The sequence below is a fragment of the Oncorhynchus masou genome, chromosome 32 (genome assembly GCF_036934945.1).
Source record: "Oncorhynchus masou masou isolate Uvic2021 chromosome 32, UVic_Omas_1.1, whole genome shotgun sequence".
In the NCBI taxonomy this organism is placed as follows: domain Eukaryota; kingdom Metazoa; phylum Chordata; class Actinopteri; order Salmoniformes; family Salmonidae; genus Oncorhynchus; species Oncorhynchus masou.
Window position 1 is genome coordinate 86,383,513 of NC_088243.1, and position 18,544 is coordinate 86,402,056.

At 47.4% G+C, this 18,544-nt stretch overlaps 1 protein-coding gene across 3 annotated transcripts in view; it reads right to left on the reverse strand.

Moving 5' to 3' along the window:
• Positions 1-18,544, reverse strand: part of LOC135526758 (arf-GAP with Rho-GAP domain, ANK repeat and PH domain-containing protein 3-like) — a 115,157-nt gene that overhangs the window by 23,900 nt on the left and 72,713 nt on the right. For all 3 annotated transcript variants that reach the window (XM_064955389.1, XM_064955390.1, XM_064955391.1), the window contains 11 exons: positions 15,252-16,633; positions 15,105-15,142; positions 14,761-14,843; positions 13,910-13,983; positions 13,413-13,649; positions 10,263-10,332; positions 10,048-10,168; positions 9,215-9,506; positions 8,843-9,042; positions 8,025-8,110; positions 7,563-7,745 (listed from right to left, as the gene is read on the reverse strand). In XM_064955389.1, coding sequence (XP_064811461.1) covers positions 7,563-7,745; positions 8,025-8,110; positions 8,843-9,042; positions 9,215-9,506; positions 10,048-10,168; positions 10,263-10,332; positions 13,413-13,649; positions 13,910-13,983; positions 14,761-14,843; positions 15,105-15,142; positions 15,252-16,552 — 2,685 coding nt within the window. In that variant the 5' untranslated portion in view covers positions 16,553-16,633. The remainder of the gene's footprint in view (positions 1-7,562; positions 7,746-8,024; positions 8,111-8,842; positions 9,043-9,214; positions 9,507-10,047; positions 10,169-10,262; positions 10,333-13,412; positions 13,650-13,909; positions 13,984-14,760; positions 14,844-15,104; positions 15,143-15,251; positions 16,634-18,544) is intronic.

Sequence of the window (18,544 nt, forward strand, 5' to 3'; positions counted from 1 at the left end):
GTTTCTTTCCGTAAGGGTAAGGTCCCTCCATGTGTTTTTTCCGTAAGGGTAGGGTCCCTCCATGTGTTTTTTCCGTAAGGGTAGGGTCCCTCCATGTGTTTCTTCCCCATAATGGTAGGGTCCCTCCATGTGTTTCTTCCCCATAATGGTAGGGTCCCTCCATGTGTTTCTTCCCCATAAGGGTAGGGTCCCTCCATGTGTTTCTTCCCCATAATGGTAGGGTCCCTCCATGTGTTTTTACTGTGAGGGTAGGGTCCCTCCATGTGTTTCTTTCCATAATGGTAGGGTCCCTCCATGTGTTTCTTTCCATAATGGTAGGGTCCCTCCATGTGTTTTTACTGTGAGGGTAGGGTCCCTCCATGTGTTTCTTCCCCATAAGGGTAGGGTCCCTCCATGTGTTTCTTCCCCATAAGGGTAGGGTCCCTCCATGTGTTTCTTCCCCATAAGGGTAGGGTCCCTCCATGTGTTTCTTCCCCATAAGGGTAGGGTCCCTCCATGTGTTTCTTCCCCATAATGGTAGGGTCCCTCCATGTGTTTCTTCCCCATAAGGGTAGGGTCCCTCCATGTGTTTCTTCCCCATAAGGGTAGGGTCCCTCCATGTGTTTTTTCCCCATAAGGGTAGGGTCCCTCCATGTGTTTTTTCCCCATAAGGGTAGGGTCCCTCCATGTGTTTCTTCCCCATAAGGGTAGGGTCCCTCCATGTGTTTTTACCATAATGGTAGGGTCCCTCCATGTGTTTCTTCCCCATAAGGGTAGGGTCCCTCCATGTGTTTCTTCCCCATAATGGTAGGGTCCCTCCATGTGTTTCTTTCCGTAAGGGTAGGGTCCCTCCATGTGTTTCTTTCCGTAAGGGTAGGGTCCCTCCATGTGTTTCTTTCCATAAGGGTAGGGTCCCTCCATGTGTTTCTTTCCATAAGGGTAGGGTCCCTCCATGTGTTTTTACTGTGAGGGTAGGGTCCCTCCATGTGTTTCTTCCCCATCAGGGTAGGGTCCCTCCATGTGTTTCTTTCCATAAGGGTAGGGTCCCTCCATGTGTTTTTACTGTGAGGGTAGGGTCCCTCCATGTGTTTTTTCCATAAGGGTAGGGTCCCTCCATGTGTTTCTTCCCCATAATGGTAGGGTCCCTCCATGTGTTTCTTTCCATAAGGGTAGGGTCCCTCCATGTGTTTTTACTGTGAGGGTAGGGTCCCTCCATGTGTTTTTTCCATAAGGGTAGGGTCCCTCCATGTGTTTTTACTGTGAGGGTAGGGTCCCTCCATGTGTTTTTTCCATAAGGGTAGGGTCCCTCCATGTGTTTTTTCCGTAAGGGTAAGGTCCCTCCATGTGTTTTTTCCGTAAGGGTAGGGTCCCTCCATGTGTTTTTTCCATAAGGGTAGGGTCCCTCCATGTGTTTCTTTCCATAAGGGTAGGGTCCCTCCATGTGTTTCTTTCCGTAAGGGTAAGGTCCCTCCATGTGTTTTTTCCGTAAGGGTAGGGTCCCTCCATGTGTTTTTTCCGTAAGGGTAGGGTCCCTCCATGTGTTTCTTCCCCATAATGGTAGGGTCCCTCCATGTGTTTCTTCCCCATAATGGTAGGGTCCCTCCATGTGTTTCTTCCCCATAAGGGTAGGGTCCCTCCATGTGTTTCTTCCCCATAATGGTAGGGTCCCTCCATGTGTTTTTTCCCCATAAGGGTAGGGTCCCTCCATGTGTTTCTTCCCCATAAGGGTAGGGTTCCTCCATGTGTTTTTACCATAATTGGTAGGGTCCCTCCATGTGTTTCTTCCCCATAAGGGTAGGGTCCCTCCATGTGTTTCTTCCCCATAATGGTAGGGTCCCTCCATGTGTTTCTTCCCCATAATGGTAGGGTCCCTCCATGTGTTTCTTTCCGTAAGGGTAGCGTCCCTCCATGTGTTTCTTTCCGTAAGGGTAGGGTCCCTCCATGTGTTTCTTTCCATAAGGGTAGGGTCCCTCCATGTGTTTCTTTCCATAAGGGTAGGGTCCCTCCATGTGTTTTTACTGTGAGGGTAGGGTCCCTCCATGTGTTTCTTCCCCATCAGGGTAGGGTCCCTCCATGTGTTTCTTTCCATAAGGGTAGGGTCCCTCCATGTGTTTTTACTGTGAGGGTAGGGTCCCTCCATGTGTTTTTTCCATAAGGGTAGGGTCCCTCCATGTGTTTCTTCCCCATAATGGTAGGGTCCCTCCATGTGTTTCTTTCCATAAGGGTAGGGTCCCTCCATGTGTTTTTACTGTGAGGGTAGGGTCCCTCCATGTGTTTTTTCCATAAGGGAAGGGTCCCTCCATGTGTTTCTTCCCCATAATGGTAGGGTCCCTCCATGTGTTTCTTCCCCATAAGGGTAGGGTCCCTCCATGTGTTTCTTCCCCATAATGGTAGGGTCCCTCCATGTGTTTCTTCCCGTGAGGGTAGGGTCCCTCCATGTGTTTCTTCCCCATAATGGTAGGGTCCCTCCATGTGTTTCTTCCCCATAAGGGTAGGGTCCCTCCATGTGTTTCTTCCCCATAATGGTTGGGTCCCTCCATGTGTTTCTTCCCCATAAGGGTAGGGTCCCTCCATGTGTTTCTTTCCATAAGGGTAGGGTCCCTCCATGTGTTTCTTCCCCATAATGGTAGGGTCCCTCCATGTGTTTCTTCCCCATAAGGGTAGGGTCCCTCCATGTGTTTCTTCCCCATAAGGGTAGGGTCCCTCCATGTGTTTCTTCCCCATAATGGTAGGGTCCCTCCATGTGTTTCTTCCCCATAATGGTAGGGTCCCTCCATGTGTTTCTTCCCCATAATGGTAGGGTCCCTCCATGTGTTTCTTCCCCATAAGGGTAGGGTCCCTCCATGTGTTTCTTCCCCATAAGGGTAGGGTCCCTCCATGTGTTTCTTCCCCATAAGGGTAGGGTCCCTCCATGTGTTTCTTCCCCATAATGGTAGGGTCCCTCCATGTGTTTCTTCCCCATAAGGGTAGGGTCCCTCCATGTGTTTCTTCCGTAATGGTAGGGTCCCTCCATGTGTTTTTTCCATAAGGGTAGGGTCCCTCCATGTGTTTCTTCCCCATAAGGGTAGGGTCCCTCCATGTGTTTCTTCCCCATAAGGGTAGGGTCCCTCCATGTGTTTCTTCCCCATAAGGGTAGGGTCCCTCCATGTGTTTCTTCCCCATAATGGTAGGGTCCCTCCATGTGTTTCTTCCGTGAGGGTAGGGTCCCTCCATGTGTTTCTTCCCCATAATGGTAGGGTCCCTCCATGTGTTTCTTCCCCATAAGGGTAGGGTCCCTCCATGTGTTTCTTCCCCATAATGGTAGGGTCCCTCCATGTGTTTCTTCCCCATAAGAGTAGGGTCCCTCCATGTGTTTCTTTCCATAAGGGTAGGGTCCCTCCATGTGTTTCTTCCCCATAATGGTAGGGTCCCTCCATGTGTTTCTTCCCCATAAGGGTAGGGTCCCTCCATGTGTTTCTTCCCCATAAGGGTAGGGTCCCTCCATGTGTTTCTTCCCCATAATGGTAGGGTCCCTCCATGTGTTTCTTCCCCATAAGGGTAGGGTCCCTCCATGTGTTTCTTTCCATAAGGGTAGGGTCCCTCCATGTGTTTCTTTCCATAATGGTAGGGTCCCTCCATGTGTTTTTACTGTGAGGGTAGGGTCCCTCCATGTGTTTCTTTCCATAATGGTAGGGTCCCTCCATGTGTTTCTTTCCATAATGGTAGGGTCCCTCCATGTGTTTTTACTGTGAGGGTAGGGTCCCTCCATGTGTTTCTTTCCATAATGGTAGGGTCCCTCCATGTGTTTCTTTCCATAATGGTAGGGTCCCTCCATGTGTTTTTACTGTGAGGGTAGGGTCCCTCCATGTGTTTCTTCCCCATAAGGGTAGGGTCCCTCCATGTGTTTCTTCCCCATCAGGGTAGGGTCCCTCCATGTGTTTCTTCCCCATAAGGGTAGGGTCCCTCCATGTGTTTCTTCCCCATAAGGGTAGGGTCCCTCCATGTGTTTCTTCCCCATAAGGGTAGGGTCCCTCCATGTGTTTCTTCCCCATAATGGTAGGGTCCCTCCATGTGTTTCTTTCCCATAATGGTAGGGTCCCTCCATGTGTTTCTTCCCCATAATGGTAGGGTCCCTCCATGTGTTTCTTCCCCATAATGGTAGGGTCCCTCCATGTGTTTCTTCCCCATAATGGTAGGGTCCCTCCATGTGTTTCTTCCCCATAAGGGTAGGGTCCCTCCATGTGTTTCTTCCCCATAAGGGTAGGGTCCCTCCATGTGTTTTTTCCCCATAAGGGTAGGGTCCCTCCATGTGTTTTTTCCCCATAAGGGTAGGGTCCCTCCATGTGTTTCTTCCCCATAAGGGTAGGGTCCCTCCATGTGTTTTTACCATAATGGTAGGGTCCCTCCATGTGTTTCTTCCCCATAAGGGTAGGGTCCCTCCATGTGTTTCTTCCCCATAATGGTAGGGTCCCTCCATGTGTTTCTTTCCGTAAGGGTAGGGTCCCTCCATGTGTTTCTTTCCGTAAGGGTAGGGTCCCTCCATGTGTTTCTTTCCATAAGGGTAGGGTCCCTCCATGTGTTTCTTTCCATAAGGGTAGGGTCCCTCCATGTGTTTTTACTGTGAGGGTAGGGTCCCTCCATGTGTTTCTTCCCCATCAGGGTAGGGTCCCTCCATGTGTTTCTTTCCATAAGGGTAGGGTCCCTCCATGTGTTTTTACTGTGAGGGTAGGGTCCCTCCATGTGTTTTTTCCATAAGGGTAGGGTCCCTCCATGTGTTTCTTCCCCATAATGGTAGGGTCCCTCCATGTGTTTCTTTCCATAAGGGTAGGGTCCCTCCATGTGTTTTTACTGTGAGGGTAGGGTCCCTCCATGTGTTTTTTCCATAAGGGTAGGGTCCCTCCATGTGTTTCTTCCCCATAATGGTAGGGTCCCTCCATGTGTTTTTTCCATAAGGGTAGGGTCCCTCCATGTGTTTTTTCCGTAAGGGTAGGGTCCCTCCATGTGTTTTTTCCGTAAGGGTAGGGTCCCTCCATGTGTTTTTTCCATAAGGGTAGGGTCCCTCCATGTGTTTTTTCCGTAAGGGTAGGGTCCCTCCATGTGTTTCTTCCCCATAATGGTAGGGTCCCTCCATGTGTTTCTTCCCCATAATGGTAGGGTCCCTCCATGTGTTTCTTCCCCATAAGGGTAGGGTCCCTCCATGTGTTTCTTCCCCATAAGGGTAGGGTCCCTCCATGTGTTTCTTCCCCATAATGGTAGGGTCCCTCCATGTGTTTCTTCCCCATAAGGGTAGGGTCCCTCCATGTGTTTCTTTCCGTAAGGGTAGGGTCCCTCCATGTGTTTCTTCCCCATAATGGTAGGGTCCCTCCATGTGTTTCTTCCCCATAAGGGTAGGGTCCCTCCATGTGTTTCTTCCCCATAAGGGTAGGGTCCCTCCATGTGTTTCTTCCCCATAAGGGTAGGGTCCCTCCATGTATTTCTTTCCATAAGGGTAGGGTCCCTCCATGTATTTCTTTCCATAAGGGTAGGGTCCCTCCATGTGTTTCTTCCCCATAAGGGTAGGGTCCCTCCATGTATTTATTTCCATAAGGGTAGGGTCCCTCCATGTATTTATTTCCATAAGGGTAGGGTCCCTCCATGTATTTCTTTCCATAATGGTAGGGTCCCTCCATGTGTTTCTTCCCCATAATGGTAGGGTCCCTCCATGTGTTTCTTCCCCATAAGGGTAGGGTCCCTCCATGTATTTCTTTCCATAAGGGTAGGGTCCCTCCATGTATTTCTTTCCATAAGGGTAGGGTCCCTCCATGTGTTTCTTCCCCATAAGGGTAGGGTCCCTCCATGTGTTTCTTCCCCATAATGGTAGGGTCCCTCCATGTGTTTCTTCCCGTGAGGGTAGGGTCCCTCCATGTGTTTCTTTCCATAAGGGTAGGGTCCCTCCATGTGTTTCTTTCCATAAGGGTAGGGTCCCTCCATGTGTTTCTTCCCCATAAGGGTAGGGTCCCTCCATGTGTTTCTTCCCCATAAGGGTAGGGTCCCTCCATGTATTTCTTTCCATAAGGGTAGGGTCCCTCCATGTGTTTCTTCCCCATAAGGGTAGGGTCCCTCCATGTGTTTCTTCCCCATAATGGTAGGGTCCCTCCATGTGTTTCTTCCCGTGAGGGTAGGGTCCCTCCATGTGTTTCTTCCCCATAATGGTAGGGTCCCTCCATGTGTTTCTTTCCATAAGGGTAGGGTCCCTCCATGTGTTTTTACTGTGAGGGTAGGGTCCCTCCATGTGTTTTTTCCATAAGGGTAGGGTCCCTCCATGTGTTTCTTCCCCATAATGGTAGGGTCCCTCCATGTGTTTCTTCCCCATAAGGGTAGGGTCCCTCCATGTGTTTCTTCCCCCTAAGGGTAGGGTCCCTCCATGTGTTTCTTCCCCATAATGGTAGGGTCCCTCCATGTGTTTCTTCCCCATAATGGTAGGGTCCCTCCATGTGTTTCTTCCCCATAATGGTAGGGTCCCTCCATGTGTTTCTTCCCCATAAGGGTAGGGTCCCTCCATGTGTTTCTTCCCCATAAGGGTAGGGTCCCTCCATGTGTTTCTTCCCCATAAGGGTAGGGTCCCTCCATGTGTTTCTTCCCCATAATGGTAGGGTCCCTCCATGTGTTTCTTCCCCATAAGGGTAGGGTCCCTCCATGTGTTTCTTCCGTAATGGTAGGGTCCCTCCATGTGTTTTTTCCATAAGGGTAGGGTCCCTCCATGTGTTTCTTCCCCATAAGGGTAGGGTCCCTCCATGTGTTTCTTCCCCATAAGGGTAGGGTCCCTCCATGTGTTTCTTCCCCATAAGGGTAGGGTCCCTCCATGTGTTTCTTCCCCATAATGGTAGGGTCCCTCCATGTGTTTCTTCCCGTGAGGGTAGGGTCCCTCCATGTGTTTCTTCCCCATAATGGTAGGGTCCCTCCATGTGTTTCTTCCCCATAAGGGTAGGGTCCCTCCATGTGTTTCTTCCCCATAATGGTAGGGTCCCTCCATGTGTTTCTTCCCCATAAGGGTAGGGTCCCTCCATGTGTTTCTTTCCATAAGGGTAGGGTCCCTCCATGTGTTTCTTCCCCATAATGGTAGGGTCCCTCCATGTGTTTCTTCCCCATAAGGGTAGGGTCCCTCCATGTGTTTTTATTGTGAGGCACAGCAGTCTACCAAGGCAGTCAAGACAGATAATAATTTAAATTGTTCCTTCATAACAAACTAGAAAATGTTCTCCATTCGTGAACCTTGTACACTAGTATTAAGGGTTTAATGATACGAATATAGCCTATACTTTTTATTATATTGAACCCTTATTTAACTCGGCAAGTCAGTTATTAAGAACAAATTATTATTTACAATGACAGCCTACCCAGGGCCAAACCCAGGCGACACTGGGCCAATTCTGCGCTACCCTACGGGACTCCCAATCACGGCCAGTTGCGTTACAGCCTGGATTCAAACCAGGGACCGTAGTGACGCCTCTTGCACTGAGATGCAGTGCCTTAGACCGTGCCACTCGGGAGCCCGCAACACATGTCCTTTGAATCCTCTTATAGCAGCTATACATTTTAAATCTATACAATTTGTGTTCCTGTACCTTGAGCAGCTCCTCCTGTGTGTTGAAGTTGGGGTGGGGGTGTCGGTAGCGCCCCTCACGGTACTTATGGATGATAAACTCCTTCCGCTGGTCCGGTGTGGCGTCACGGTCTAACCCATCAGCTGGAGATAGCCTGGCCGCCCAGAACTCATTGGCTCGGTCGTTCCCCAACATTATGAAGAGCTGACGAACACAAACACAGAATAAAAAAGGGAAGTCGTGAGAGTTTTAGTATATTCCCAGTCTATCATCTGACTTTCAACTTCAAAATATATTTAAACTGTTCCAATATAATGGATTTTTTTGGGAGGTAAAAGTGGCGAGAAGTACCTGATACACAACAAAACAAACTAATCTCAGTATCCTGGAAAATAGTTTGCCGCTTGACTAAATTAAACATGAGCATTTCCTCCTGACTCGTTCCCGCCCCCTTCCCCGGAGAACCGTTCCCTTTCCTCTCACCTGTACGATCTCGTTGCTCCACACGCTGGTGTCCAGTTTCAGGCTCTGTACTTTAGACACCATAGTCCCCAGACCTCTGTGTTGACCTGTAGGGGAAAGGGGACAAAAGACCTCCATAATCTCCTGGTACGAGACAGTGGTATTGTGTTGGTAACAGGACACTCAAGGCGCTGCCTCGCTAGAGAGAACCACGAGAGAGGGACATGATGTTTGTATTTGGAAACACTTCTAGAGCAATATAGCACGTCACCTGGCACAGGTGTGCTACAACACCACGTCACCTGGCACAGGTGTGCTACAACACCACGTCACCTGGCACAGGTGTGCTACAACACCACAGGTGTGCTACAACACCACAGGTGTGCTACAACACCACAGGTGTGCTACAACACCACGTCACCTGGCACAGGTGTGCTACAACACCACAGGTGTGCTACAACACCACAGGTGTGCTACAACACCACAGGTGTGCTACAACACCACGTCACCTGGCACAGGTGTGCTACAACACCACAGGTGTGCTACAACACCACAGGTGTGCTACAACACCACAGGTGTGCTACAACACCACAGGTGAGAATTAAACTGTTGTGGCTCATGACAATGGGCTGATAACTAAGACACCTGGCCAACAGCTGCCAATGCTATCTCATCAGTCACATTCACCAGGCGGGACGCTAAGTCCCCCAAAGCAACACCCAACTAGGCCCTCATGCATCAAACTGCAACCCCACTCTTTTAGGCAGGGGGGGGGGCAACAGAGCTAGGGAGGGGGAGCCCGCCCCACCTATACAATAGTAGGGGAAACACCGTCTCACCTGCACAGTTCTTACAGATGACAACACAGAGGTTAATGGAGGCCCAGTCAGGGTTGACTGCTTGGCAGTCAGCACAGAGCTTATTGAACCTGTTGGACCAGATCTTCTCAGCCACCTCGTAGTCAGACAGGGTCTCTGCTATGGACTCCTGTACAGCCTCCATCCAGTCCCTCTTATCCCGCTCAGACTCAGCAGTGAAACTACAGGGACAATCAATCACAATTTTTTTTCATTTTCTTTCGGAAACAGCAGTGTAGGAAGTGCATGACAAACAGACTTTATTGTTGCTAAAACTAGAGAAATGTGTGTAAAAAATAAATAAAAATAAGAGTTTTAAAAACAAGTGTTATTGCCATGTCAGTAAATACGAACCTGAATGTTTTGTAAGGTGTGATGAGGTCAAAGCTCTTTCCTTTGCCGTCTCTGATCGTAGCTCCTCTGGCCTCGATCAGCGTGATTCCAATCCCATTCCTAAAACACTGCTCACTCTTGTACAGCCAGACCTGCTCTGTGTTGACGGCTACGTAGACTTTTGACTTGGTCCCTTTGAGCTCCAGAGGACCACTCCTCTGACAGTGGCTGCCAGGACCGAAGCGAGGGCGCCCGAACACAAGCTGTTCCTTCACCCTCCCCTGTAGGGTACTGCACCACTGATGTCTCTGCACTGAGAGGGAACAGGTAGAAAGATAGTATTATGGTATATGGTAAAATGGTAATAACACAAGAAGAATATGTGAATTTATTGTTTGCGTGGTATGGATTCAAACCAACTACCCTTCTGTACCAGTCAGTTACCAATTGTATCAGAAACTATCTATTGATACCAAAACATTTCCTAATAGGTAAATACCAGAGGAATCAGTAGCCTAAAATAAAGTCCTAAACAAGATGTTTCTACTAGGAGTTTATGACAGTAACTGAAATAATGAGGTCAACCTTTGTCCAATATAGAGGTTGTCACATGGTTGGTTTCTGCTTGTATGCCCTGAGAACTCCTCTATAGCTGTGACCCGATCTTACACCATTCTCCTAAAAATATGCACTTGGACACTTGGATTTAACACATATCCAATGCTTGGAAAATAATGATGGGGAATTTGCAAGTACAAACTTTGGGAGAAGTGTAGAGAAGTGGGACAACTGATGTCTGTAGTTGCTTGTGTGTGAGATTTGAATTGCTGTTGTTAAAGGTACTTTTTGTTTACCTTCGTTATCAGCCCGGAAGACAAACGTCCTGTGACTTGTCACTATCTCAAATTTATGGTCTTTGGCCATGCGGACCATCTGTATCGCGGCCAGAGGGATCACTCCTTTGGGGTACGGGTCCTTGGAGAGAATAGTAAAGAGGCACATGATGAACAATCCTGGTTCTCTCAATCAATATGCAGTACAGTCCGTCATTCAGGAAAAAGGAGCTTACCTTTTCACTGCCGAAGTACAGCAGATTTTTGCCATCAAACTTCACATAGCGTTTCTGGAATACATAGTTCCTAGAATGCCAAATATAAAAATGATCAGACTCTCATACCACTGATTTTTTTTTAAAGGAGAAAAGAAATCTAACATTTCAAGAGCAAAGCAGAGCTGTTGACCTATAGGAACTGATTAGCATGTAACAAGAAACACCAAAACAGACTGGAGAACCAGTGGGAAGTAGGAAGAGACAGGGTTGAGAGGACAGACATGAGGCAGAAAGCATTCATACCCCTTAACTTATTCCACATTTTGTTGTGTTACAGCCAGCATTTAACACCAAAACAGACTGGAGAACCAGTGGGATGTAGGAAGAGACAGGGTTGAGAGGACAGACATGAGGCAGAAAGCATTCATACCCCTTAACTTATTCCACATTTTGTTGTGTTACAGCCAGCATTTCAAATGGATTAAATATAAAAACACGTATCACCCATCTACACACAATACCCCATAATGACAAAGTGAAAACATGTTTTAAGAAATACAGGTAATTTACACAAGTATTCACACCCCTGATTCAATACTTTGCAGAAGCACCTTTAGCAGTGACTACAGCTGTGAGTCTTTCTGAGTAAGTCTCTAAGAGCTTTGCAGACCTGGATTGTACAATTTAAAAAAAATCTTCAATCTCTGTCAAGTTGGTTGTTGATTATTGCTAGACAGCCATGTTCAAGTCTTGACATAGATTTAAGCCTATTTAAGTCAAAACTGTAACTAGGCCACTCAGGAACATTCAGGATTTTGCCTGTGCTTAGCTCAATTACGTTTATTTGTATCCTAAAAAAAAAAACTCCCTCGTCCTTGCCGATGACAATTATACCCATAACATGATGCAGCCACCACCATGCTTGAAAATCTGAAGCGTGGTACTCAGTGATGTGTTTTGTTGGATTTACCCCAAACATAACACTTTGTATTCAGGATAAAAAGTTTATTTCTTTGCCACATTTTTACTTTAGTGGCTTATTGCAAAACAGGATGCATGTTTTGTAATAGTTTTACTCTGTACAGCAGTGGTTCTCAATCCTGGTCCTGGGCACCCAAAGGGATGCACATTTTAATTTTTGCTCTAGAACTACAAACATGATTCAAATGAAAGCCTCATGATTGATATAATTGGGGCGGCAGGGTAGCCAAGTGGTTAGAGCGTTGGACTAGCAAATTCAAAATCACTGAGGTGACAAGGTACAAATCTGTCATTCGGCCCCTGAACAGGCAGTTAACCCACTGTTCCTAGACCGTCATTAAAAATAAGAATTTGTTCTTAACTGACTTGCCTAGTTAAATAAAGGTAAAATAAAAAATGATGAGTTGACCATTTGAATCAGCTGTGTAGTGCAAAAACAGGACCAGGGTTGTACAGGATTCCTTCTTTTCACTCAGTCATTTAGGTCAGTATTGTGGAGTAACTACAATGTTGTTGATCCATCCTCAGTTTTTTCCTGTTTTAAAATCACCATTGGCCTCATGGTGAAATCCCAGAGCAATTTCCTTCCTCTCCGGCAACTGAATTAAGAAGGAAACCTGTATATGTGTAGTGGCTAGGTGTATTGACACTCCATCCAAAGTGTAATTAATAACTTCACCATGCTCAAAGGGATATTCAAAATTTGCTTTTAAATGTTTACCCATCTACGAATTGGTGTCCTTCTTTGCGAGGCATTGAAAAACCTCCCTTGTTGTGGTTGAATCTGTGTTTGAAACTCACTGCTCGACTGAGGGACCTTACAGATACTTGTGTGAGGTACAGAGATGAGGTAGTCATTCAACAACCATGTTAAACACTTTTATGGTAAAGTCCATGCAATTTATTATGGGACTTGTTAAGCAAATTTTTACTCCTGAACTTATTTAGGCTTGCCATAACAAAGGGTTTGAATACTTATTGACTCAACTAGTAAAAATGTATAAAAACATAATCCCACTTTGACATTATGAGTTATTGTGTGTAGGTCAGTGACGCAAAATCTCAATTTAATCCATTTTAAATTTAGGCTGAAACACAACAAAATGTGGAAAAAGTCAAGAGGTGTGAATCATTTCTGAAGGCTCTGTGTATATCAACTGTTTAGCATTTAGCAAGAAACACAAACACAGACTGGAGAAACACAGACTGGACAAAAACAGACTGGACAAACACAAACACAGACTGGACAAACACAAACACAGACTGTACAAACACAAACACAGACTGGAGAAACACAAACACAGACTGGACAAACACAGACTGGACAAACACAGACTGGACAAACACAGACTGGACAAACACAGACTGGACAAACACAGACTGGACAAACACAGACTGGACAAACACAGACTGGACAAACACAGACTGGACAAACACAGACTGGACAAACACAAACTGGAGAAACACAGACAGGAGAAACACAGACAGGAGAAACACAGACAGGAGAAACACAAACTGGAGAAACAAACACAGACTGGAGAAACACAGACAGGAGAAACACAAACTGGAGAAACACAAACTGGAGAAACACAAACTGGAGAAACACAAACTGGAGAAACACAGACTGGAGAAACACAGACTGGAGAAACACAAACACAGACTGGAGAAACACAAACACAGACTGGAGAAACACAAACACAGACTGGAGAAACACAAACACAGACTGGAGAAACACAAACAGACTGGAGAAACACAAACTGGAGAAACACAAACAGACTGGAGAAACACAGACTGGAGAAACACAAACAGACTGGAGAAACACAGACTGGAGAAACACAGACTGGACAAACACAAACTGGAGAAACACAAACTGGAGAAACACAAACTGGAGAAACACAGACTGGAGAAACACAAACTGGAAAAACAAACTGGAGAAACACAGACTGGAGAAACACAGACTGGAGAAACACAGACTGGAGAAACACAAACACAGACTGGAGAAACACAGACTTGAGAAGCACAATGAGAAGAAAGAAAGAAAGAACGAATGAACGAAGAGAGACACACCGGTTTGAGAGGACAGACACGAGGCAGAGACAGTTCCTCAGAAGGGAGGAGAAGACGGAGGGAGGAAAGGAGGATAGGACCATCAGCCCAGACCAGGACCCGGACCAGGACCCAGCATACCCTTGTGGTGATAGCTTATCCAGCCAGCCACAGATGATGGGTTCAGTCTGCTCAGAGAGAGATGTGTAGCTGGCGTAGGGGGATATCGTCTGGTCCTCATCTGGCTCCGACGGGTACAGGTTGGGGGGTAAGGAGAGGCAGCGAGGGGGTTGTGATGCCTCTCCTACAGTGCTGTAGCCCTGGGACTCACTGTGGAGGGCGTGGGACAGACGTTGGGCCCAGGAGAGTTTGGGTGTCCTGCAGTGTAAAGACAGTCTCCATAATTGATTGATGCATTTGTAATAGCCTCGACTCCAGCCGCTTTAAGTGTCTCTAGTGTGAGAATATGGTATCTGATAGCAGGTACCAACATTGGATTGAAAAGATGGAGAACACGGAACATTTTAAAATCTACAGTAGACCATTTTCTCTCTATGGCTGTGGTCAGAGTTGTGTGAGAAGATGTTAAATTGGAAAGCCTGAAGTATTATCCACTCCTCTAGAAACAATCATCTTACCCATGATCCTCTCTGTGCTTCTCTTCCCCCTTTCTTGTCATTCCGGTCTTTCCTTCACTGTTGGTCCTTTCCGCCTTTGAGAACACAACATGGATAACACATTCATCAATGTCAGGAGAGCCAAAGTGACCACAAACACTAAACACAATATAACTCTAATGGGTTCTCATAACCAGATAACAGACTCAGGTCCTGATGGGTTCTCATAACCAGATAACAGACTCAGGTCCTGATGGGTTCTCATAACCAGATAACAGACTCAGGTCCTGATGGGTTATTGTAACCAGATAACAGACTCAGGTCCTGATGGGTTCTCATAACCAGATAACAGACTCAGGTCCTGATGGGTTCTCGTAACCAGATAACAGACTCAGGTCCTGATGGGTTATTGTAACCAGATAAGACTCAGGTCCTGATGGGTTCTCATAACCAGATAACAGACTCAGGTCCTGATGGGTTCTCATAACCAGATAACAGACTCAGGTCCTGATGGGTTCTCATAACCAGATAACAGACTCAGGTCCTGATGGGTTCTCATAACCAGATAACAGACTCAGGTCCTGATGGGTTCTCGTAACCAGATAACAGACTCAGGTCTTGATGGGTTCTCATAACCTGACAGATAACAGACTCCGGTCCTTTTACAAATGGCCCCCTATTCTCTGTATGGCCCCCTATTCTCTGTATGGCCCCCTATTCTCTGTATGGCCCCCTATTCTCTGTATAGTGCACTACTTGGGCCCTTTTCAGACACCATTTGATGTTTTCCTGGAAAGCCTATGGGGCTCTGGTCAAACGTAGAGCACTGTATAGAGAATAGTGTGCCGTTTGTGACACATCCCCAGTCTCACCTCAGAGTGCTGCAGTGGTCGTCTGGTCTGGAAGACTGTTTCACAGTAGGGACTGATCTCCTCCTCTGGGTCCTCCATGGGGACTGTGGTGGAGGAAGATTATAAGCCTTGATATAATATATTATTTAAAAAAAAGGTTTGTATGTGATTATAAGCAGTTATAAAGCATTTAAACTGTATGTTCAAGTGTAAGCGAAAAAGTAACGTTTTAGCAATGCAAAACTCTAATGATCTTGATTTAAAAACAGGTCAAGAGTCATTTATAGGCCTGAATGACACGTCGATATAAGGTTTTACTAAACCATCTGTACGGTTACTTTCAGAAAGTGATGTGTAACACTTACCTCCATGGGACGATTCACAAGAGTTGTTACTTAAAGTGCTGCAGACACACAACACAAAACATTAGATACACAGAACAATACTCTCTCGACAGTGACCTATATTCCTACTTTATAGGTATACGATATTACAGTCAGACGTCGACCTACCTATTTCTTTCAGGAGGGGTGTGGATCTCTGGCCGTGGGGGTGTTTGAGGAGCGTCGCAGGGAATCCGTCCACTACTGGCTGCCGTGCCAGGTGAAGTGCCACAGTAGATCTCATTGGAGACCATCTCCATCGGGGAGCCGGAGGGGGAAGTGGTCAAAGAGGGGAATCCAGTATCGTCATAGTTACAAGGGGATGAGGGAGGTGTGGTTGTCATACGCCGGTCCTGGTTTTGTTCAGTCCTGCCACCAGATGACGGTGGTGTGGATGTAGGTCCACTAAACATGGCTGGAGGGGTACCTCGGTTCAGCCGAGGGGGAACAGGGGGCAGGGGACCTCCAGAGTCTGAAGAGTAACTCAGCCTCCTCTCTCTCAGTCTTAGGCTGTGTCTCAGGGCAGGGGTAGGGGCAGGGTTAGGGTTAGGGGTAGGGGCAGGGTTAGGGGCAGGGTTAGGGGCAGGGTTAGGGGTAGGGGCAGGGTTAGGGGCAGGGTTAGGGGCAGGGGTAGGGGTAGGGGCAGGGGTAGGGGTAGGGGCAGGGTTAGGGGCAGGGGTAGGGGCAGGGGTAGGGTTAGGGGTAGGGGCAGGGGTATGGGCAGGGTTAGGGGCAGGGTTAGGGGCAGGGGCAGGGGTAGGGGCAGGGGTAGGCCCCACCACCACTGTGTCAGTGTTAAATTCTCCTGAAGCCAAACCATCCAATATGGTGAAGCAGAGAGGTTCCTGAGATGGGTTCCTGGTTAGGGTCGGAACCAGGAGATCTGGTGGTGTCGGTGGTGCGGGACAGGAGAGAAACCGGGCGGGTTCTGTTTTGTGTATGTAGAACACCGTTCTAGGTTTTGGAACCGGTTTTATGACAACATTCCCATTGTACTGTTGCTGCTGTTCTGACCCGGAGTTCATCAACATGGATGGAATGTTAGGAACAGAACTATTCCAGAAAGCTTCAAATGGAATATCCCCTGTTTCGCCCCCTTGGTCAGACCTCGGCCCTCCTGATTGGATGGGTGTGGAATTAATGTCAGACTCAGACTGACAACGGTCCAATAAGGGCTCTAATGGCTCCGGAATCGACTGATTCTGATTGGTAGCCCTCTGAATGTGCTGGACAAGCCTCAGTATTCTCTTCCGGTGTCCGGTGGCAGTTACACCCAGCTGGATGAGAGCTCCATTGTCTAGATGGCTGAGGTCCCTGGCCAAGAGGAAGCCAGACTGGCGGAAGGTCTTCAGGTATCGCTCCAGGTGGATCGCAGCCAACAGGGTCTCAACGTCCGTGTTACCATCCATTGTTGCCATAACAACGTACATACATGAGCTTGGAGGGGGCCTTCAGCTGCTGTGGTCAAGACGATGTCCATCATGGACCTACACAGGGAGACTCCTCTCCATCTGAAATGAACAACAATATAATTGGTTCATGTTGAGTTAGTGTTCCAACTGGTCAATTGTTCTGACAAAATAACTAATTCACTACATTCCCTTTCCTATAATTCAAATCAAAGTTTATTCGTCATATGCACAGGATACAGTGTGTGTAAACGGGCACATTCTCACAGGGTAACACTGTAAACATGTACTAAACATGTTTATTACATCACAAAACACTGTAATTATTTCAACTGAACTACTATTGATAGCATGTTAACTTCCGGTGGCATCACCACTGAAATGGACTGAAATGGCATCACCACTGAAATGGAAGACCACTGAAATGGCATCACCACTGAAATGGAAGACCACTGAAATGGCATTACCATGACCTTTCCACAGCAGGTGACCAGCCATCTTCCAGCCGGCCACTTAAAAATCACAGATGTGGAACAAAGACTGATGTCATTGAACACACAGACACGTGATTGTTCAGTTTTAGACGGGCTTGTAAAGTTAGCATGGCTGAGGAGAGAAAGCAGGCGGGGAAGGAAGTAGGGGGTTATGGCACCAGCTAACCAGGAAGAAAGAAGTAGGGGGTTATGGCACCAGCTAACCGGGAAGAAAGAAGTAGGGGGTTATGGCACCAGCTAACCAGGAAGAAGGAAGTAGGGGGTTATGGCACCAGCTAACCAGGAAGAAAGAAGTAGGGGGTTATGGCACCAGCTAACCGGGAAGAAAGAAGTAGGGGGTTATGGCACCAGCTAACCAGGAAGAAGGAAGTAGGGGGTTATGGCACCAGCTAACCAGGAAGAAAGAAGTAGGGGGTTATGGCACCAGCTAACCAGGAAGAAGGAAGTAGGGGGTTATGGCACCAGCTAACCAGGAAGAAGGAAGTAGGGGGTTATGGCACCAGCTAACCGGGAAGAAAGAAGTAGGGGGTTATGGCACCAGCTAACCAGGAAGAAGGAAGTAGGGGGTTATGGCACCAGCTGACCAGGAAGAAGGAAGTAGGGGGTTATGGCACCAGCTAACCGGGAAGAAAGAAGTAGGGGGTTATGGCACCAGCTAACCAGGAAGAAGGAAGTAGGGGGTTATGGCACCAGCTAACCGGGAAGAAAGAAGTAGGGGGTTATGGCACCAGCTAACCAGGAAGAAGGAAGTAGGGGGTTATGGCACCAGCTGACCAGGGAGAAGGAAGTAGGGAGTTATGGCACCAGCTGACCAGGAAGAAGGAAGTAGGGGGGTTATGGCAACATCTGACCAGGAAGCAGGAAGTAGGGGGTTATGGCACCAGATGACCAGGAAGAAGGAAGTAGGGGGGTTATGGCACCAGCTGACCAGGAAGAAGGAAGTAGGGGGTTATGGCACCAGATGACCAGGAAGAAGGAAGTAGGGGGTTATGGCACCAGCTGACCAGGAAGAAGGAAGTAGCATCTAAGAGATGATTAGACAGCATGAGAAAAATCTAATAAGGTAACATGTGAAAACTGCAATTATTTAATGAATTCTGAAAATTCCTTGAAGGTGTGTACCATTTAGGGGCGGCGGGGTAGCCTAGTGGATAGAGTGTAGAGGGGGCAGGGTAGCCTAGTGGTTAGAGTGTTGCACTAGTAACCGGAAGGTTACAAGTTCAAACCCCCGAGCTGACAAGGTACAAATCTGTCGTTCTGCCCCTGAACAGGCAGTTCCTAGGCCGTCATTGAAAATAAGAATTTGTTCTTAACTGACTTGCCTGGTTAAATAAATAAAAATTTAGTTGACGACAAGGCACCATTTTAAAGTGTATTCTTATTCAACATGTATGCAATAATGTAAATGATAAAAGTAATGGAGAAACAACAAACAGTGTCCAGGGACACCCCTCCCTAGCTGCAGGCGTTTGTTCTGTGTATCAGGTTTGGGTGCACAGCTCTTTGAAAGCCTTGGTAG